Source organism: Phocoena phocoena, chromosome X (assembly GCF_963924675.1).
Source record: "Phocoena phocoena chromosome X, mPhoPho1.1, whole genome shotgun sequence".
NCBI classification, from domain to species: Eukaryota; Metazoa; Chordata; class Mammalia; order Artiodactyla; family Phocoenidae; genus Phocoena; species Phocoena phocoena.
This window is the reverse complement of record NC_089240.1, coordinates 95,339,941-95,362,439: the sequence shown is the minus strand read 5'-3', so window position 1 is coordinate 95,362,439 and position 22,499 is coordinate 95,339,941. Positions and strand designations below refer to the sequence as shown.

The following is a 22,499-nucleotide window of genomic DNA, read 5'->3' as shown; positions in this document are numbered from 1 at the left end:
TGCAATGTTTCACTTTTATTTGGGACAAAGTAAATCTGGGAAAGAAGGAAGTAAAGAAAGGGAAAGCAGAAGGTAGAAACTGGTCACACACGTGACGCATGTCTACCTAGTCTTGCGTTGTGGAGGCCTTTCTCAGGTTCCGTTCTCTGCTTTCTTCTCATTCTACCTTCTGTCTTAGTTATCTTGTTCTCTACTATAGCTTCAAATAGTAACTCTGACATCTCTAAGATTAAAGTTAGAATTTTCAACAACTTGTTGGATGGATATTGTCATATGGCTATCCATAAGACACTTTAAGTCCACTGTAACTAAAATCAAAACCCATTATAGGGCCTCCCTGGTGGCGCAGTGGTTGAGAGTCCGCCTGCTGATGCAGGGGACACAGGTTCGTGCCCCGGTCCGGGAAGATCCCACATGCCGCGGAGCGGCTGGGCCCGTGAGCCATGGCTGCTGAGCCTGCGTGTCCGGAGCCTGTGCTCCACAGTGGGAGAGGCCACAACAGTGAGAGGCCCGCGTACCGCAAAAAAAAAAAAAAAAAAAAAAAAACCATTATAGGCATTTTCCAAAAAGAAAGAAAGTTCTCCTTGGTTTCCTATCACAGAAAACGAGCAGTATGCCATCTTTTCTAGTCATTTGAATTAGAAACAACAAAGTCCTCATTCATTCTTCCCTCTCCCTAACACCCACATTTAAATAGTCTCCAAGTTCTAGCAATTCTGCTTCCTGTAGCCTGTTTCCATTTCCCTTGCCACTTCGCCGGGTCCTGTTTTCCATATCTCTTGCTGGGATTATAACCTTTCTGACTGGTCTGCCCGATTCCAGTATTATGGCTCCTCTAATCCCTCCATTACATTTCAGCAGAGATAATGCTGTCTTCCTGAACCACAGCTTGGATCATTTCATTCCCTTTGAAAAGCTCTAATAAGCTTCACTGCCTATTGGAATAAAGTCCAAACTCATTTCTGTAATAGTTAATTATCTACTTTTTCCCCCTCCCCTTGCAAGTTCCCTACAGTCGGGGACTAGTCTTATCCATGTCCATCCACTCTCCAGCCTCCCAGGAACTTCAAACACACTGCTCCACTCATGGTTGAGTTCCCATTTTAAATAAACAAAAGGGTGCTACCGATAGGAAAAAGATGGACTTGAAGTTTAAAAGGCCGCTAGATGTTTTAATTAGGAGGTCATGGGTGACATTCTAGAAAGCAGTGTAAGTAATGTGACGGGGATAACTTCATCAGAGGAAGGAGAGAGAAGGTGACTGGAGGAATAGTTGCCAGAAACCATTTACTTAAGAATTTGAGGTGCAGGATAGTAATTCAGGGATAATGTGGTTTGGGGTCTGTAGGTTGTCATTTCAAGCCCAGCATCTCTCTACTGATGTGCTTAAGGGTAGGCTCAGAGTACTGGAAGTTAGCAGGCCAAGTTGCTCCCTCAAATGCTGTGCCTGCTTGCTTTTGCTTAAGCCATTGCTCAGTAGCCCCAGTCTTCTAGAAGGAAGATTGATGTCGAAGGCCATCCTGGCAGCTCTGTAGGAATTCACTAAGTGCCCCACATTTTCAGGCTCCATTCCTGAGGAGTTCACAGTGTCCATATCAATTAGCTGGCAGGGCTCTGTGTCCCCAGAATGGTCTTTTATGCAATGAAAGTGGCTCCCCCAGGGACAAACCGTACGCTCAAGTCCCCAGTGTCCCTAGACACTATGCACTTTTAAAAGAGGCCTGCCTCTGAAGCCTCTGCCATCACATTGGAACTCTGCACTGCGGGGATCGCCTCCAGGATCATACCAAGAGCTGGAATTCATTCAACTCATACTCTCTTGTATGTTATTCTCTTTCTACCTACACTTTTCTCTCTTAATAATAACTTGTCGAGTGTTTTTACTGTGCCTGGCACTGCATGTTTTACACGCACACTTTCATTTCATCCCCCCCAAAATCCCATGAGATATAAGTATAATTATTATCTCAATCTTGCAAACAAGGAGCCTGAGGCTTAGAGCAGTTAACCCAATTCCTGAGCTCATAGAGTTTGTTAGTGGCAGAGGACTAGGGAAAGTGGAACTTGACCCTGGCATGGCCTATAGTCAGGGCCTGTGCTCTCAACACTACACAATGCTGCTTCCTCTTGGGTACTTTGGAACACAGGGGCCATTCCCAGTAGGACTACAAGCCAGTGAACTGTACTAGAGCAAGTGTAGAATTCCGAGATACTAAAATATTTTGAATTTAGCAAATGATGAAAGCCACTGTGGTCCTTTCCCTTCTTGTTCTCCAATTATTTCTCCATTCAAATGAATTGTTTCCGCCTTGCATATAAGGTGCAAGCATTTTGGGGAACAGTAGTTTTGCAGAAGCTCACCAAAATTCCCCAACTTTAATACCAACCTTCTGCCTCTTCATTTCCCTGCTCCTTCACAGCCATCTGCACTGGTCACAATCTCTATGCTAACAGGACATAACCAGCTGCCAGCAGAAGAGATGCCTGGAGTTCTCCCACAGATCCTCATTCTCAGAGGAAGTATAATGCAGCAGTGCCAGTTCATTATTTCCTCAGCCTATAGTCTGGTTTTCTTTAAGACCAATATAATTACATCAACATTCTTCCTAAACTCGTTTTCTTTCCCTCCAAGTTACTCAAATGCGATCCAGTTTTCTTTCTTCCCTTCCGTCTTTTCTCTACCACTAGTTCTAAATGAACTAAAGAAAGATGCATGACGTCACTTATCAGGAGGGTATAGGATTCCCATTATGTCTTTGACTTGTGCTGTTTAAACATCAGCCTTGCCCATGGGTTACATCCTTTCCCCTCCTCTCCTCTCCTCTCCTTTCCTCACTTCTCTTCTCTCTCTCTCTCTCTCTCTCTCTCTCACACACACACACACACACACACACACACACACACTCTTCTCCTTATTAATTACCCATTGAGTTAATGGCCTGAGACACTTTCAGATGGAACATGATGGTCACTCGTGCAGTTGGGACTCTGGCAAGAGATTAGTCACTTAGTTGGGGGAGACTCATTGATTTGGCACTTGAATGTTTCAGATATAGCTTAGATAGGAATCAAGCAGCACGGACTCAAAGGCCCTGCTTCTCACTCAGCTCCCATGCCCTACCTGAACTTGGCTATTGACATGTCTAGAGTTCATTTCTAGCAAACACTCAGGTGGAGTTACTGCTGTTGAATGTAGCAATAGCTCTTTGGTACTTTCTCTGACTTCCTTCAAAGTCTAGCCTTTTCCCCTTCATGACTGTCATGAGAATAAAGTGGGCATATCTCATATGTAATATAAATAATCATATAAAGTGGAAATATGAATATCTTCCTATTGCCTGGTCATGATCTACAAACTTGAAGGGACTTTCTGCCAGAGGTTTTGGGAGGGTGTCTCTCTAGTTCTGAAGGCAAGCCTGTGCACTTCTCATAGAATTCATCACTGACTTTTTCACTTATGTCTGTCAATAACCTCTTCTAGCTCTGAAAGCTGAACCTTCCCATCTTGGAGATTCTTATCAGTAAGTCACCCAGAAACCGACCTTTCCTAATAAGTTTGATTTCAGTGCAGGGCCTTCCAGCCTAAGGCTTTTGACTTAGGACAGAGATTTTGTTGCCCTCCCGTCATTATCACTGCCATTTTCCTTCCCAGGGACACAACAGTCATCAGCCACTCTCCTAACACCAGCTATGACACAGCTCTAGAAGCTCGCATCCAGAAGGAGGAAGAAGAAATCTTGATGGCCAACAAGCGTTGCCTTGACATGGAGGGCAGGTAAAATGTTGATCTGGACTCTGGTGGATCTGAGAAGATGATATGGAGACCAGATAGGTCAGTAGGGAAGGGCAAGCATCTTCATTCACAACAGGGGAACCTGATAATGCAGCCTCCCCCCACCCCTGCACCCCTGCCAGCCTGTTATTTAGGATTTGAGATGCAATGACCTTTACCTTGATCACTCCCACTAACTCTGGAATTCCAAGTAACACTGCTTTTCCCATTGTCCTGGGTAAATTGCTTCCATATGCCCTCTGCCAGAACTGAATTGTTGGTATTTGCACTCTGAGGTATTCTTTCTAGCATTGCACCTCAACTCTGTGGTACAGCAGAGTGCTCGGTAAAAGAACATCCACTCAGGGCTTCCCTGGTGACGCAGTGGATGGGAGTCTGCCTGCCGATGCAGGGGACACGGGTTCGTGCCCCGGGTCCGGGAAGATCCCACATGCCGCGGAGCGGCTGGGCCCGTGAGCCATGGCCGCTGAGCCTGTGCGTCCGGAGCCTGTGCTCCGCAGCGGGAGAGGCCACAGCGGTGAGGGGCCCGTGTACCACAAAAAAAAAAAAAAAAAGAACATCCACTCAAACTCGGAGATAGGGCATCTGATGTCTCTTACAAGCGCGTGATCATTTACTTATTAGCCGAAGTAGCCCATTCTTAGAAGTTCTCGTCTTCTCACTGACTGACTCATCATTTCCATTGACTCAGATTCTTCACTAAGGTACCCACTACATCAGTTTACTCTCTCATATACAGCCCTTCTTTTCACAGATACTTTTCTTTGGCTTCCTAAGGTTTAACTGACAACTCCTGGATGTTCCTCTGTGCCCATATGGGTGTGCATTAAAAATTGTTGCACACTGTCTCTTGTCTTACAACTCAGAAATAAGTAGACCACCCCCTAGTCAAAAATATAACGGAAGCTCAAGTCCATGCAGGAAGTGAGACCAGAACAATGTTTTATATGTTCTTTGTCTTTGGCTCCTAGGATTAAGACCCTCCATGCCCAGATTATTGAGAAGGATGCCATGATCAAGGTACTCCAGCAGCGTTCCCGGAAGGAGCCAAGTAAGACAGAGCAGCTGTCATCCATGCGGCCAGCAAAGTCTCTGATGTCCATTTCCAATGCTGGATCAGGCTTGCTCTCCCATTCTTCCACCCTGACTGGCACCCCCATCATGGAAGAGAAGCGGGATGACAAGAGCTGGAAGGGGAGCCTAGGTAATGACAGTAAATAAGGAAGATTAAAGTGACACGTTTAAAGAGAGCCCTGACTTGGATATGTGCCCACGTGGCAATGAGAAGGAGTAATAGTCCCACTTCTAGAGAGGAAGATATACCTGGTTGGGTTTTGTCCTCCTGAGAGGCTGACTGCATATTTAGGAGACACCATGAAGTCTCACTGAGAGAACACTGGTTGAAGCCACAGCCCTAGACGATAAGAATCCTGAGTCCTGTTTGGGTGGGAAAGAAGATAACTTCAATTTCCTCTTAAAACTTCTCAGCTTTGGCTTTGGCCATGCGGAACCTTTTGTCTTTGTCCAAAGCCCATGTGGCTTTCGTGTCACTGAAAATTTCAAAATTCCAGCTTTTTCTGTGTTCTTTCCTCCCATATAATAGGAGGACGCAGAGTTCTAGTTAAGCTAAATGGAGCTGGGTGGCAGGTTTTTGTTACCAGAATATTCTGAGATGAGAACAGAATGTACTTTTTCATTCCATTCCTGTCCATTCCTTCCCCTCTAATCAAAACCCCAGAAGTACTGTGGATACCACGAGGCACATTTTTGGAGCCTGAGGAAACAAGCTATGTATATTTTAATTTTAGCTCTCTTTGTTGCTTCTAATACCTTTCTTGGTCCTCTGACACTTGCAGTGTCCCTTGCTTAGAGTAGGTATTTGGGGGACCATGGTCATGGTTAGAACCTTAGATCACACAATTACTATCACACTCCTCTGTGACCACAGACTTCTTTCCCTGATCCTTTCCAGCTGTTTGGTAATGGCTGGTGTTGGTTATAAGTGGAACCAAGTAGAAGCATTCTGACAGCTCGTTGGAAATCAATCACCATTGGAAAAATAAATCAGAACAGATACCCAGGACACTTAAAGGTTTAATACGTTTCGCTGGGGGATTAAAGAATGAGAACCAGAAGGGATCTGCCAAGTCTGAAAGAAGCTTTTAGCCACGGTGGGAGGTGCCTGACAAACTGATTCCTGGGTTCACTGGAGGCAAAAGTAGAGAATTTGGGACCATTCCTATTCCTCCTGAACCTCTTGCAAGGAAGAAGAGGTAATCAGATGTCTATATTGGAATGGCCTGTAGTTTTCTAAGCTCTTTCCCTCTTTCCTTTGTAGGTATCCTCCTGGGTGGAGACTACCGTGCCGAGTCTGTCCCTTCCACCCCCTCGCCTGTGCCGCCCTCGACTCCCCTACTGTCAGCTCACTCCAAGACAGGCAGCCGGGACTGCAGCACGCAAACAGAACGGGGAACGGAACCCAACAAAACCGCAGCTGTCGCTCCCATCTCTGTTCCTGCTCCAGTTGCTGCTGCCGCCACTGCTGCCGCCATCACTGCCACCGCTGCCACCAACACCACCACCACGGTAGCTGCTGCTCCAGTGGCTGTCGCTGCTGCCGCTCCAGCCGCCGCCACCGCCGCCGCCCCGTCTCCAGCAACGGCTGCTGCTGCTCTCGCTGCTGCTGTTTCTCCAGCTGCTGCTGCTGCTCAGATTCCAGCTGCTGCCTCTGCTGTCGCTGCTGCTGTTGTTGCTCCTGCTGCTGCTGCTGCTGCTGTTCAGCTTGCTCCAGCTGCTCCGGCTCCGGTTCCAGCTCCGGCTCCAACTCCAATTCCGGCTTCAGCAGCGGCTCAGGCTTCTGCTCCAGCTCAGACTCAGGCACCAACTCCAGCTCCGGCTGCAGCTGCTCCTCCAGCTCCAGCTCCAGCTCCAGCTTTGGCTCAGGCTGAGGCTCCTGCGAGTCCAGCTGCCGGTTCTGGACCACGTCGTTTGTCTATACCAAGTTTGAGCTGCAATCCAGATAAGACAGGTAGTAATTCTCTGGATCAGGTAGCCCTGGGTTCTGCCCTCAGTGACAGATTAATTAATTAATTAAAGCCGATTAATCAGAGGAGATAGGGGCAGAGAGTCTGTAAATGACTTCTCCAGGATAGAACGGGGATGAGTCAAGGTCATTTTCCCAGTAAAAGTAAATGCTCAGGTGAACAACAGGGGGAGTGTAGTGGGCCAATGTCACTTTGCCTTAGGCTTAATGGGGGGCTCTAAAGCCACTTCTAAAATTTGAGTTTTCACCTTGTCCCTAAGTGTTTTCTAACCCCTTATTTCCATTTAGATGGCCCTGTTTTCCACTCCAATACTCTGGAAAGAAAAGCTCCCATTCAGATCCTGGGACAAGAGCCTGATGCAGAGATGGTGGAATATCTCATCTAAATGGCCTAATCAAGAGCTGCAGTTTATCAGCAAGAATGCTTTTAATCATTTTTCCCTTTTGTTTGTTCTTATTTTGAGGGTGAGGACAAGGGTTGGGTGGGGGGATGTTTTTTAAAGGGACTTTTTATTGTAACAACATAGTACTTAGGTAATACCATATGAACTCCAGTCTGTTCTGGTACGCTTAGAGAGTACCTCTAAAGCCAGATCAATCAGAATGTGCTCTAAAGTTTATTGTTTGGATTTCTACAAATTCTGGGACTGTTAATAGCTGGATATACATCAGTGTTTTCAATGTGCTGAAATTTGTTTAGCATTTCCATATTCTGGATCATTCTTTAATCGAAGAGCACAGTATGTTTGGAAGACAGTGTGTAACATGTAGTTCAGAAGTCGAAGCCAGAGAGGATTTGGGTGTGTGCTGTTTTGTATAGTTTCCATCTAGGCAGCATCCAGAAAGAGCTCTCACCTCGGGCACATGAAAGGGAATAGTTTTAAGAGCTATGTAAACTGGAGAAAAGGTAGGGAGTATTGGGGTGTGGAAGGGTGCTGGAGCTAATTTTCCCTCCCAATTTCCCAGCTACCCTGGGCCAGGAGATTGTGTTTATCTTTATTTCAGTGGTGCTTTGGAAGTGGATTCTTTTGGTTCCCTTGTGGAGGTTCATACATTCATATATATACTGTGGAGTAATTTATGCATTTGGATAATTAATATATTGCTTTCAGATGCTAGGAGAGTAAATTAGCTGAGTGATGTACAACTTCTTCTCTCTTAGGGAGTTAGACCATCCGAGGCCTTGATGGAGAGTTGCATGAGGTGCTGTATGCAGACTTGTGTGGTCTGTGTGTAGCCAGGAACATAGCTCGCTTGCCTTTCCCAAGACCAACCTGCTTAGTGTTTATTTCTTCTCCAGCACAAATTCACTGGCTGTGTCACCAGTCTCAAATTGCCAATCATTTGCAAAATGAGGAAGCCTTTTCGTTGACAGGTTGAATGCTTTGAATTTCTGGTGACTACTTTGAAATAACTCGTGTTGTTTTCCCAAATTCTTAGCATACGTCTTAAAAGGCATATATGACTATCACCTCCAAGGGAATAGCATCAGAAGCCCAAAGTACTACGCTGCAGTCAGGGGAGAGGGAGGCTGCAGCAGTATCCTCAGCTACCTCTTCTCACTGCCAGTGACTCCATCTTGAAATACCTTTGGAGAGCAGCAGGAAACGCACATGTGGGCAGGGACCAAGGAGGCCATGGCTCCAAGCTTTGCCTCCAGGGACACAGAAGGGCTGCCTGTTGCCACAGGTCTCTGCCCTGTGTCGCCTCTCTGCCCTTCATTAAGGTGATAAATCCATAGACAATGTCATTAAGATCAGTTTTCAGGGGTATTGGGGGGGGTGAGGGGAGTGGGGGTATTAGGTAAGGGTCGGGGGGGTAGAGGTTTGGGGATATGTTAGTTAGAAACCAAATTCATAGAAGAGTAGGCCTGATATATTACATTGTGAGGCATAGTGGCTGGAAGGAACTTTAGCAATATAGCCATACGCCCTCATTTTAGTAATGAGGAATCTGAGACCTGGAGAGGTTAAGTGACTTTTTCAAGATCACACAACACAGCTTTCCACTCTGCCGATTACCATGCTTAATTTGGGAAACGCTTATATACAAAAAGCCCCACTTTAAGAAAAGACATTGACACGGTCCAGGGCACATGCATTTTGGAAAATGTCCCTGGCTTGAGTAATTTGTCCAAGGTTTTGAATTCCTATCTTGCCTCTCCTGCAGTGCCCTTTGCAAGGTTTTCCCTTTCCTGATCCTTATTTCAACACTGAGCCACATGAAACATCCCCCTAAGAAATCAACCTCACTTTTCTTGCTATGGGATTGGCTATCTTGGATCATCTTACAGGGTTCCTCTGCGAGTATAGGAATGGTATATTTAACAATGTTTTTCTGGTCATTCCTAAAAGGAATTATTTTGTATGTGGTGAGGGAGAGACAGGAGGGAAGGTGATGTGATTTTTCAGCCAGTCTTGACATTTTCAAAGATGAAGTGATCATCCTACACGAGTCCTCAGTCATCAAGTGAATCTCAAATAGAAATTAAAAGTGCAGTTGTGTTAATACTCATATTACCCTATAGTCACAGGGGGAAAAAATCCTTCAAATAGTAGAAGCAACAAGTAGCAAACTTCAGGACTGCTACTTTCTATTCAAATAAATAAAAAATAAATAAAAAGAAACCTTTCATCTACTCCTTTCATGGTTATGACACATTGCCAGAATTTTTGCTAGCTCTGGGAGCCATCGTTTTAATCACATTCTGTAAGGTGACAAATGTCATACATTCCACACTGTGGGGCAGCCATCTCTTTAGACTCATATATTTTGGGGAAAGGAGGAACTTCTTGGCCAACTACTGTTTTGAACTTTCCACAACTTCTCTGCCCCCTCACACCAGAGGCAGTTCCTTTTGGCTCAATTTTTTATCACAGGTAATTTGCTAAAATAATATGGAACATCTAAGAGGTGGAAGAAGTCCATGTCAGTGTATTATGTTTACGAGGAAGATAGATCCAGCCTTTTCAGAAAATCTCAGCCTTTTCAGAAAATAGGTGTCATTTAAAAACTTCAGGTTTATGGGAGAAATCTCAAGTTAGCCACCTTTTCATGATTGTTTGGATGTAATAACATTTGGGGGATCTTTCTGGACTCCCATCTATCTATGCATTTTACTGGCACCTCAGGACAGGAGGGTGACCTTGTTGTCTTAACTTGTACTGCTTGGTGGTCTCTGGGGACCTTCTAAGTCAGTTGTACACCAATGTCCCATGTACAGAAAAACTTCATTAGAACAAACTTTACTTGATATAAAATTCCTATTAACAATTTTTTTATTAAATAAAACTAGCTTGAGCTGTCTTTTAAGATCATGTATCTTGATTGCTGTTTTAATGAAGGATTTATTCTCAATGCTGCTTTTGAGCTTCAGGATGACAGGATAGCAGGAACCTGAAATATCTGCCGTCATCTGCCATAGGAAACACACCGAGAGCCCCGTCGTGCATTCTTTTTCTTGTCACACAGTTGGGTTGGGGACACCAATTGGAAAATGGAACAAACTGATTGTGCAGACTACTTTTTTTTTTTTTTTTTTTTTTTTTTTTTTTTTTTTTGCGGTACGCGGGCCTCTCACTGTTGTGGCCTCTCCCGTTGCGGAGCACAGGCTCCGGACGCGCAGGCTCAGCGGCCATGGCTCACGGGCCCAGCCGCTCCGCGGCATGTGGGATCTTCCCGGACCCGGGCACGAACCCGCGTCCCCTGCATTCGCAGGCGGACTGTCAACCACTGCGCCACCAGGGAAGCCCCAGACTACTTTTTATGAAGAGCCTAAACATAATGCGGCAGCTTCAAGTGTATACATGTGCACTAACCTTTATGAATGATATTCTCATGTCTGTTAGCCATACCATCTCCTGTTATCTCAATTGCCCATTCACATATGGAATGTGTTACTTAAAATGTGTGCATTCTTACTGAACATGTTTTCAAAGGAAGGCATCAGCTATGGGCTAATTGCCACCAATTTTAGCCCGCCATGATCCTTGGAAATATAGCTTCCAAGTACCATCCATCATCAGTTGGACAAGTGTTGGGAGTTTGTTTATTTTTTTCCGGTAGCAACGATGGAGCCATCAAACCTCCTTCTGGCCTCCCTTGTGATTGATGGCATGTGTTTGTAAAATGGATAGCTGGGGTTGGCAGATGGCTAGACAGGGATCACCTTTGGTTTAAAATGTATGTGGCCCCATAATGATTGAGACCCCATTCTGTAACTGACTGAGCTAGTTCCAATAAAGTTAAGCAGGTTTGAATCCACTTTGTGCCTATCTTTTCACTGACAATAAACTTCGCTATTTTAAAATGCAATACTGTGTGGAAAATGCTTTGGTGTTTACCCAACAGAGGCTTTATTTACGCTGTGTCAGTGATTACTTTCAATTCAGTATGCAGTGAAATGGCCTTTCAGGGGCAGTATGTGGCAGAATTTGCATTTGCTTAAAGTATGAAATGTGATTATAAAGTATTAAGACAACACCACCACGGGCCACATGGTCTAATCAGTTCCTTTATATACTTGCGAAGCATATATTAAAAGCTTTGCATCTTTTTATCTCCTGGTTCCAAGGGATAAAATGATGGCCACCCAAAGCAGAGAATTCATCCTTTGGTTAGCATTTTGGAAGGCCCCTTGATGTTCCTTTTGTACCCTTGTTCTTATGCCAATTCATCAGTTTTGGTTGAGGGAGCTTGTTATTAAAAGCAAATCAAAACCACAAACAAGTTGGCTCTTTTCACTGAAAATGTTAAAGCTGCCTTTACACTGCCCTCTCTGTGCCTCCTGTTTACCACTGAGTCCCAGCCTGACCCGGGAGGATAAGATCCCCACAGGCTTTGAAATGACACTTTTCACCGTGAAATTGGGCTTGATGGGTGTTGCAGAATGGATAGGGAGAGGGTATAGAATTCATTCCGTTCTAAATTTGATTTTTTTTTTACTAAATTGGGCTAAATTCCCTCCATATTTATGATGAGTGCTTTGAAAACTGTACGTGTGAAAGCCCACTCCTGTTTTTCAGGACAAAGAAGACGGCATTAAGTTAACCACACCTTCTTACAAAGCTTTGTGAAGCATTTCTTTCAGAAATATATTGTACCTAGTTCTTAATGAGCAGTCACTTGTGGAGAGAAAAAGCAAGTATTCCTTCAAAAGTGACAAAGATCACATTGTAGGAACATTTCTATATATTATCCAGTGTTATAACCAATCTTCTTATCTCTGTGGTACTGCACCTCCCATCCTGTGGGCCTCCCCTGCCATGACAAGCGAGCTGCTCAGTGTAAGTCATTTGGTCTTAGAATAGTTTCCACATTGATTGGCAATCACTGTGGTATTTGAGTGAAGACACCTGAATGACAGGACAGTTTCCAAAAAGAGAAATGGGGCTTCCCTGGTGGCGCAGTGGTTGAGAGTCCGCCTGCCGATGCAGGGGACATGGGTTCGTGCCCCGATCCGGGAGGATCCCGCGTGCCGCGGAGCGGCTGGGCCCGTGAGCCATGGCCACTGAGCCTGCGCGTCCGGAGCCTGTGCTCCACAATGGGAGAGGCCACAACAGTGAGAGGCCCGTGTACCAAGAAAAAAAAAAAAAAGAGAGAGAGAAATGTTCTCCACAGCACCAAAATTTCATACCACATCCAAGTACTCACTCAGATACACAAACTGGCCAAGTCCAGGGTATTTATTTTGTCTCCCATGTTTTTTCATTAGCCTATTGCCTCTATCAATGGTTTTAGTTGGTGGCAGTTGTTGAATAACTCCATATTAGATGTTGCCATTATGTACGAGGCAAAGGAGGGAATGATTGTTGGAATGAAACAGAGACTGTATGTGTGTGGGAAAAACGAAACTGAGCTTTGAAAGATGCACAGGTGTTAACCTGGTGAACTAGGGGGTGGGAACAAACATTCCATGCAAAAGAAATGGCATGTGCAAAGGCAATCTCACTTTGTCAGACCTGCAACCAAATGAAGACTGTTTCCAAGATCAAAGTCCCTAGATAACTACTCTAAATTTTAACGACCTCTTAATGGAAACTTAAAAACTCACTCAAGTAGGTGGTAGAACATACTAGTCCAGAAGTCAAAAGGACATGGAGTTCTGGTCCTAAATCTGCCGCTTAGCAGATGTTTACCTTTGGACAAATCCCTTAACAGGATCTGAGAAGTTTATCAGTAAAATGGGGATAAATAGTTATCCCTGTGAACCTCATAGAGAGGGGATAAGAGAGCTTCACAAAGTGAGAATATAAAAAATGCAAGTCAAAATGATAGGCTGGATCTATAAAGATGAAGTGGTTTATTTAACTTTTATCAAAGAAAAATTCAAACTTGCACAAAACACAACAGTGCAAGGCACTTCCATGTCACCATTACTGGGCTTCAGCAATTCTCAACAATTCTCTCTCTTGCTTCATTTTTAGCTCCCACCCATCCATCCTATATTATGTTGAAGCACATCCCAGACATCATAGCATTTCCTCCAAAAATATTTTTGTATGCGTAAAGATGAAATGTTTAATAGTGAAAAATTTAAAGTGCTACACCTGGAACCAAAACGTAGAACTCACCAACCAAACAGAATGATATCACATTTGGGCTTCATTTTGCTAGCAAAACTTGTTTGTTTGATACCACAACTCCTGCCTTAAACTGTAACTTCAAGTCTCAAAAATGGAGGAGTTCATTTTCCCACAATTCACATATCAAAGGGGAAGATATTTTCTTTAAAGGCTCCCCATTGCAGGTTCTAAGCTGTTATTTCTCTGCCACTTATATAAAAAGCTCCAGTTCCTTTAAAGTCCCTGTCATCCAGCTAGTCTTTGTTTACTCTCATCTAACAATTTGGTCACTACCCTAAGTGCGATGATGATTTTGGCCCCCAATCACAGTTGTCCTCTCCAGGCTCAAAGGCCCAGTTAGCATCCTGGCCTGTTAGCTCGTTGCCCTCTCCAGCTCCACAGACCCCCACATCCATTCCACTTGAGTCCTCTGTGCCCATGGCGAACACAGACCTTGGCATCACGCAGAACCACTCCACCGTAGAAATCACATACACCAGGGCCCCACTCTCTGGCCACAGTCTCCCATCCTCCCAGTTCTCCTACTTCTACTCTATCTGCCCTTTGACTTCTGAGAGACTTCAAAGTCATCTGACGTCCCCATTTCCTCGTAGGCTCTTAGCCTTGACCTACCTGATCTGAACCCACCTGAACCCTCAAATCATCCATACCCCTTAAAATGTCAATCATTCATCACAAGCCAGGAACTCATGAGTCTTGTTCTACTCTCTTATCTGTTTAGCACAAATATTTATATTTTTTCAGCAACAAATATAATTCATGTCACTCCCCTGCTAAAAATCTTTCAAAAGCTTCCATTGCAAAGTGAATAAAATGAGACCGTGAGAGTTAAACAACTAACCCCAAATTTTACAGTTGATGGTTGTGAAACTAAAATGCAGATATCTTGGACTCTTGTTCCAGTAGAATGATTTTCGTGCTTTATTCTGAGTACCTTCTTTTTCTTATGCTTATAGGACACTACTGCTATGGCATCCTTATTTTCTCTGATACTAATCTAGAAGAGTACTTCTTGAAGTCCTCTCCAAACAATCTGTATCAGAATCACCTCAGGCAGGCGTTTATTCAATGCACACTCCCTGGCTTTTCCCCCAGAGAACTTACCCTGTAGTTCTAGCATGAGACCCAGGAATTTGCAATTTAACAAGCTTCCCAGGAGACTTTGATGTAGTTTGTCCTGAAACTACAGAACTTTGAGAAACATTGGCTGAAGATTTCCTGGCATTTATCTTACTTCCCTTCCCCTCTTCAGTTCCTCAAAGTCCAGTTTGAACATTAGCTATCACACACACCCTTACTTCAGTAGGCAGCCATTTTATTTTCTTCATTCACCCTTAGTACCTATGGTGAAATAGCTGCCTATTCTCCCCAGATATAACTCTTAAGTGGTTGGATTCACTGCTCTGATCAAACAAGACGTGTTGGTTGCTTTTGTTATTGGTTTACATGGTTTATAGTCCTTGAGACAACCACCAACATATTTATGATCTTGGTTAGCTCATTTAGCTCCAATGACTGTTCTATAATATGAAGTCACTGGATTACGATCTCTAATGTCCCTTTTGCTTCTTCTGTTCCTTGATTCCGTAAGACTAAATACTACCTCCCAGGTTATAAATTCTTTCACATGTATCCAAAATTGGCTATGTGGCACAGATAAAAGACTTTAAATTCTGAATATATTGAAAATATTCTACAGGCCTAAAATCTATTAATCAAACTTCAATTTTTTTTCCCCACTGGTTCTGCCCACACTTGACATTTTATTCCCCCATCTTGGCTATACCTACTTCATTCTCCTACTATACATGTCATTTTCCAAAGAAGACACATCCACAAAAATAAATTTCCCAGAAAAATCTGAGAAGATCAAAACAGAGGAAAGGAAGGATAGTTTACATTTCTTTCAAGCCATGAGTCTATGGTAACTCACATTTATCCAGTTGTAGGGGGCTGAGTCACACAAACAAAAGAGGGTAAAAGGGGAAGTAATCAAGGCGTGTGTCATGTTGCAGTAGATGGCCAAGAGAAGGATGGCATTTGCTGAGCCACCATGATACCCATGGAACTAACTAGAGCTAGGAAAAGGGGAAAGGGAAATAAAATTTTTGTAAACTGCTAGGTGTTAAAAACTAATTCTGTGACAAAAAATGTAACATATGTATTCTTCCCAACAAGCAAAGTTAAAAGATCCAAAAAGCAAAAACAAATGTATCTTTTAAAACTCTTTTCTTTCTCTCACACCCAGGGGCTAATCCACATCTTGTGAATTGTGAAACTTAGACAGCTTGGAGGCCCTCTTTATGAAAGAGAATTTTTTTTAATTATAAATACACAACCAGATATTAAAGTACTTATTTAGAATGAGAAATCACAACTAACTACAAAATTTTAAAAGCTGACAAATACCACATACATAACAATAAAAAAGAAAACCAACGCGGTATTTTTTTTTTTATGAATTAACTGCCCAACACACCTCTGTAATACTTTTTTCCTACACTCTTGGCTTTATACTTTTGTTGGCTTCTTCACATAACAGTGGTTTTGTAATATTGTTTCCTATCTAGAGAATAGGAAGATAATTTACTCTTTCCACTAGCATAGTTGATCAAAATGTATTGTTATTATTGATAGTTGGAAAGCTGAAGCATGCAACTTCACACACTTGAAGTAGAACTGATACTTGTAGAACTGATTCAGGTTTGTGCTCTATACACAGAAGAATTCTGATAAATTATATTTTATGCAACTCCCATCGCAGAATAAATAAAAGTACTGTGCATAGTTGTATACATTGTATTATTGAGTACATTTCTGACAGAAGAAACTTCCTCTGTTTTCAGGCATTAGTGAGAACCAAATACTCTGCATACCGTTTTGCACACCAGGGGATTGAAGAAATTTTCCTCAGATTAGCTTCTGAATCCATACATTTGAAACCTTATTTCAGTACCAACACACTTTCGGTGCCAAGGACCGTAAGATGCATTCATACAGTGGTAAGACCTCTGGCTTTGCACCTTTGTATTACCATGCTGGATAAGTCAGCAGAGTGAGCGGTGGAGGTATTTCTGGAAGTCATTCCTTTACCAGGAGAGTTTAGCAATGATTTATCTATACACAGGACTGACTGCAAACCACATAAATATGTCACTGAACACAAACTAAATATATCTTCCACTGAACTTCCCCTTTGCAGGATCTCAAACATGAGAGAAAGTGTAAGGGAGGGAAATGAGAGTGGAATGAGATAGCAGCTATATGAGTCAGGGTTCTCCAAAAAAGCAAAATATAAGGGAGGGGAGAGAGGGAGGGAGGGAGACAGAGAGAGAGAGAGAGAGAAAGAGAAAGAGAAAGACTGAGAAGTTATCAAGTTTGAAATATTGAGGCAGAGCTGCTTTTACTCTGGGAAACTTCAGTCTTTGCTCTTAAGGCCTTCAACTGATCGGTGGGAACTACCCATATAATGAAGGGTAATCTGCTTTACACAGTCTATTGATTTCAGTGTTAATAACATCTAAAAAAATATCTTCATAGCAACATCTAGACTGGTGTTTGACCAAACAACTGGCCACCATAGCCAAGTTGGCACATAAAATTGACAATCAGAGCAGTCTTAACCAATTTTAACCAAAAGGTTAAGCTCTCCTATGTTTGTAAATATTATAGAAACACACTACCATGCGAACCCATTGCTAGGAACTCTCCTAGGGCATTGGAATTCATATCCCACATCCAAGCCATCAGTAAATCCCATCAGTTCCATCTTCAAAATACACCCAGAATCTGATCACTTCCCTTGAGTTCTGCTAGTTTCACCTTCTGTTATATCACTGTCTCTTCCAGAATTTGTTCATCTCTGTTTTGTGTTCTTCATTCAGAGAGTTGGTTACCTCATTGTTTTTTAAATATATGGAGGAATTTCTGGAAACAATTTTCATCTACTCAGTGGCAAAATTGTTTACGGTGTTTTGTTTTTGTTGCACATTTCCACCTTTTAAAAGATAATATACTTTTTTTTAAATTAATTAATTTATTTATTTATTTTTGGCTGCATTGGGTCTTCATTGCTGCACGCAGGCTTTAGTTGAGTCAAGTGGGGGCTACTCTTCATTGCGGTGTGTGGCCTTCTCATTGCGGTGGCTTCTCTTGTTGTGGAGCATGGTCTCTAGGCATGCAGGTTTCAGTAGTTGTGGCACGCGGGCTCAGTAGTTGTGACACACAGGCTTAGTCGCTCCGCGGCATGTGGGATCTTCCCAGACCAGGGCTTGAACCCATGTCCCCTGCATTGGCAGGCGGATTCTTAACCACTGTGCCACCAGGGAAGCCCAGATAATATACTTTTATCAATACTATGTCAGTTCCCTTTTTATTATCCATCCTTGAATGATTTGGATTATCCTGTCTCAGCTATTTGCAGGACATTCCAGGGGTGGAAAATGGGCCAGAGTAGCCTTCCATGTTTCACTACCCCAAAGCTCTATCCCCTGCAGGCAAAGATATCTTACAGCAAATATGGCTCCTCTGTGAGGTTCTTTCTCTAGTCTCATTTGTCAGCTTCTCTGAGTCAAACCTAGTCTAGGAGGATATCTGCCCCTGCTGTACTCATCCTAGTCCTTGGACCTGTTGTTGCCAACTAGAGAATTAGCTTTCATACCTCAGGATGTGCCGGTCACCTTCAGGAAGTATACTTTTTTTGGAGCTTCCTAAGATCTTCTGTGTTCTTTCTACATTCTCAGTGCTTCTTCACTTCCCATGCCTTCTTCCCATTCCTCCCCTATCTCAAATACTTTCTCAGCAGCTGCAGTTTGGAGTCTGGAGATTATATCTGTCTTGGTAGATAGATAAGTGGAGCTTGGAGAGTTTTTTTTCCATTCTCCTTGTTGTTCTTGCATAGTTTTCAGGAAGTGAAAGGGAAAATGCTGACCTATGCAGACATATTGATACTGTAAATGACCCTATTTTTGTTCATTATTATATCCTCAGAGCCTAGAATACTGCCTGATATAAAGTAGGTGCTCACTAAATTATTTTTTGATAAATGAATGAATAAATTAAACTGCATTCTCCATTCCTGTATCTGAGCTGTTGTGGTTGCTGAAGAAGGATAATGAAATTGGTGCCACTACACAGCCAGAGGCTCGAATTCCAGCTGAGAACTTCTGTTTTTGCCCTCGGCCAGTTTCCTGCTCCCCTCAGGAAGTATTCCACACATAGCACTCTTCTCCCTGAAGCCTGCAATTACACGCCTGCCTCCCTCCCTCACAGATAGCCTCAACTCCCACTTCAGTGTGAAAGCAGAGTTTTCATTTGGGAACCCAAGGTTATTATTAAAAATATATAACAATAGGTATAGGGATGTATTATGCAACATGATAAAGTTAATGAACACTGCTGTGTGTTATATATGAAAGTTGTTAGGAGAGGAAATCCAAAGAGTTCTCATCACAAGGAAAACAATTTTTTCTATTTCTTTAATGTTGTATCTATATGAAAAGATGGATGTTCACTAAACCTATTGCGGTAATCGTTTCATGATGTGTGTAAGTGAAATCATTACGTTGTATGCCTTAAACTTACACAGTGCTGTATGTCAATTATATCTCACTGAATCCGGAAGAAAATATTTAACAATAGGTAAAGGACTATCCCTGCCCATTCAGAAAGCACTTCAGCTTTAACAGGTGATGTCACCATGTTGGTGTTAACCAGGTCAAAATCAGCCTCAGGAACAATTTCAACTCCCAGCCCTCTCCAACAGCAAACTTATCGACAGCTCCCGATCAGCTCACCATTTTCCTTCAGTCTCTGTGGATAAGGCATCCTTCTTCCCGATCAAGATCAATCCCACCATCTCCACCTTTGCTCTGGACTTCATCCTTATCTCCTCAAGCACTTTGGTCCACCCACGAAATCCCCTTTCCCTTATCAGTTCCTCCTCCCCTTTAATTAAAGTGCTCAAGCTGCAGGTTCATCTCTTGCTTTACAAACTAGGGCACAGGTGGGGAAGAAGCTGGGATTCAGATACTAACAGAACAAGGAGAGTGCCCTAATGCAGAGCCTCAGTGATTGGAATTTGGAATGGAGGAGGCTCAGGCTGGCCACCTGAGTGCTTCTGACCTCAAGCATCTGTCGCTCTGGAAACTGGGGAAGGGCTGAGTCCTTGGGGGTAAAACAGTGGGCCCAGCTGTCGGAGAGCCAGGGCAGGCAGAGCCAGAGACAGGGAAGCTTAGGATGGGGTGGCTGATGATACCAGTTGCCTTCAAATATTTGGAAGTTTGTCAAGTGAAAAGGAAAATTTATATTGTGTGGCCCCAGGACTAGGTCTAAGAGCAAAGGGGTGGAAGCAAAGGAGATACAAGGTAAGGAAGAGCTTTGTACCAGAACTATCTGGAAAATAAAATAAGCTACTTAGAAGATAATTAGATCCTCATCATTAGAGCAGTACAGTTCAGAAGCCAAATGATCACTACCAGGCATTCATCAAATGGCATTATTTATTCATTCAGGAGACTCCTTCAGGGTGGGGACACATGATTTATTTTTGTATTCTCAGCATTAGGCTCGGCAATGCCTGGTTCAACGCCTGTTACACAGTAAGTGCTCAATCAGTGTTAGTTATTCATGATAAAAATAACGGTAAGTTCTCAGTGAATATTTCATAAAATGAATGCATTAAAATAAGCATCATGAGAATGAGAAGACAAAATGACTTTTCCTAAAGTGATATTCTGGAGGTTGTCATAAAGACGAAATAAAATAGTATATATGAGAGCACTTTGCAAACTGTAAAGTGCTATACCAACAGTTAAGTATTTTCAATGATTTCATTCTCTTGGCCCAGCCCTATGCTAAGCCTTATGGGCAATTCGATAATATACAAACCTAGGTCTCTGATTTTGAGAAACTCACAATTCAAGGAGGCCAAATAAATGTATATGAAAGAATAGGAAAGAAATTCAGTGCTAAACTGTGCAGTGCTGTCCTCATAACAGCACTTCTGGTGCCCAGGGGGTCAGTGTGGCCCTGTTAATTTATCAACGACTGCTTACATTCTTTAAGAGTGCAGTATTGGTTTCAACACTAACTTGGTCTATGACCTTGGGCACTGTCATAGGTCATTTGTACTTGTTTCCTCATCTGTCAAATGGGACTAATATCTCCTGACTTAACTTTGATCAAATAGGTAATGTACCAGAACGTACTTAGTCAAAGTAAACCACACTCTACAAATGCAATTATGATTATCATTATGCAAGGCTTTCATGTCTCTGCTCTTGTGAAACCTAGTTAGTATTCATTTTTCTTACTTATCATGCTAGTAATTGGTACCCAATATATCCAACTTCCCCTTCTCCTTAGAGGGAGAATAATTGAGCCTTAGAGAGTATAAATGCTCTGGCCGGGGTCCCTGTTGAAATGGGGGTTAAAGCCATATGCCTTGCCTTGGCAGTGTGTACACATCTGGCCATCGGGGATGGCCACAGGTGTGGGCGGGGGAGGGTGGGAGTTGGGGAGTGCAGACTGACTGGCTCGGTGTCCGTTGAGTTTGGGCTCCTTCCCTCATCTGATATGTGCTTTTCTTTCCCGGTTGAGCCTTTCCAGAAGGTGCTTGCAGGCCAGTCTAGGTGTCTCTTTGCAGTTTTCCTACTCTGCCTTCTTGCTATGGACTGAATTGTGTCCCCCGCCATCCGCAAATTCATATGTTAAAACCCTAACCCCGGGCTTCCCTGGTGGCGCAGTGGTTGAGTCCGCCTGCCGATGCAGGGGACACGGGTTCGTGCCCCGGTCCGGGAAGATCCCACATGCCGCAGAGCGGCTGGGCCCGTGAGCCATGGCCACTGAGCCTGTGCATCTGGAGCCTGTGCTCCGCAACGGGAGAGGCCACAACAGTGAGAAGCCCGCGTACCGGAAAAAAAAAAAAAAAAAAAAACCCTAACCCCCAATATTTGACGATAGGACTTTTAGGAAGCAATTCAAGTTGAATGAGGTCATAAGAATGGGATTCTAATCTGATAAAATTTGTGGCTTTACAAAAAGAGGAAGAGAGAGAAATGTCTCTTCCCATGGGCGAACACTGAGGAGAGGCCATGTGAGCACACAGTGAGAAGGGGGCTGTCTGCAAGCTAGGAAGAGAGCTCTCACCAGAAACTAAACCCTGCTGAAGCTTGCTCTTGGACTCCCCAGGCTCCAGACCTGTGAGAAAATAAATGTCTGCTGTTGAAGCCACCCAGTCTATGGTATTTGTTATGGTGTTTGGTAGTCCGTGCTGACTAAGATACTTGCCAACACACTTCAGGCACATGCAGACGTGCACACAGCGGCCATGGAGGAAAGGGCTACAAATCAAGAGGAAACTCCACCCTGATCTGAGGCCCCTAAACATGGGAAGCAGTGGTGTGTGGTGTGTGAATGAGTGGTGCCTGCCTTCCCAGACAAGGAGCATCACAACTGTTTTCCAGCAGGGGGTCGTTTGTGTTTTAAACTAAAGCCACATTTCTGAGCAAATCCCTGAATCCTTTTGTGGTACGATTGTCTCGATTGAACCATGAGAGGCTGAGTTGTTGAAGCAAGGAACAGTCTGTTTCTTTTTTTAGTGGTCAAGTTCTGTAGAGGCCTTCTGTAGCAGATGGGATTATTTCTGCACCTCCTTTTGCTGTGCTTTCCCCCCGCCTTGTTCCTTTAGAACTAGAAATATTAAAAATTGAAGTCGATTTACAAATTAAACTTTTTCTTTTTCTTTCATTTTTAAAGAAAACAAAATTGTTCCTTCTGATTCTGTGCTCCATTTAACAGATCTATTTATTTCCAGGCACCCAAAGGAACAGTGGCTCCTTCAGACTATATCACTTTAGCAGTCAATGCATCAAGATGGAATGAAAAACCACAGGCTTGGGGACTGCTTCCTGCACAGGCTTCACCAAGCTTGCCCTACCAAGCTGCCCAGGAAAACATTTGGTTTCCAGATGCTATGTATGACAGGGCCCTTGTTCTCTCTCATGGTCCATGTGACCTGAGCTATGGATGCCTCTGGGATATGGTCAGAGCTACTTGCTGTAGACAGTATTCCAAGTAA

The 22,499-nt window shown here is 43.4% G+C and overlaps 1 protein-coding gene across 1 annotated transcript in view; it reads left to right on the top strand.

Moving 5' to 3' along the window:
* Positions 1-7,222, top strand: part of AMOT (angiomotin) — a 41,967-nt gene extending 34,745 nt beyond the window's left edge. Inside the window, exons 8-11 of the mRNA XM_065900646.1 lie at positions 3,653-3,775; positions 4,765-4,997; positions 6,132-6,821; positions 7,125-7,222. Coding sequence (XP_065756718.1) covers positions 3,653-3,775; positions 4,765-4,997; positions 6,132-6,821; positions 7,125-7,222 — 1,144 coding nt within the window. The remainder of the gene's footprint in view (positions 1-3,652; positions 3,776-4,764; positions 4,998-6,131; positions 6,822-7,124) is intronic.
* Positions 7,223-22,499: the final 15,277 nt, after the last annotated feature.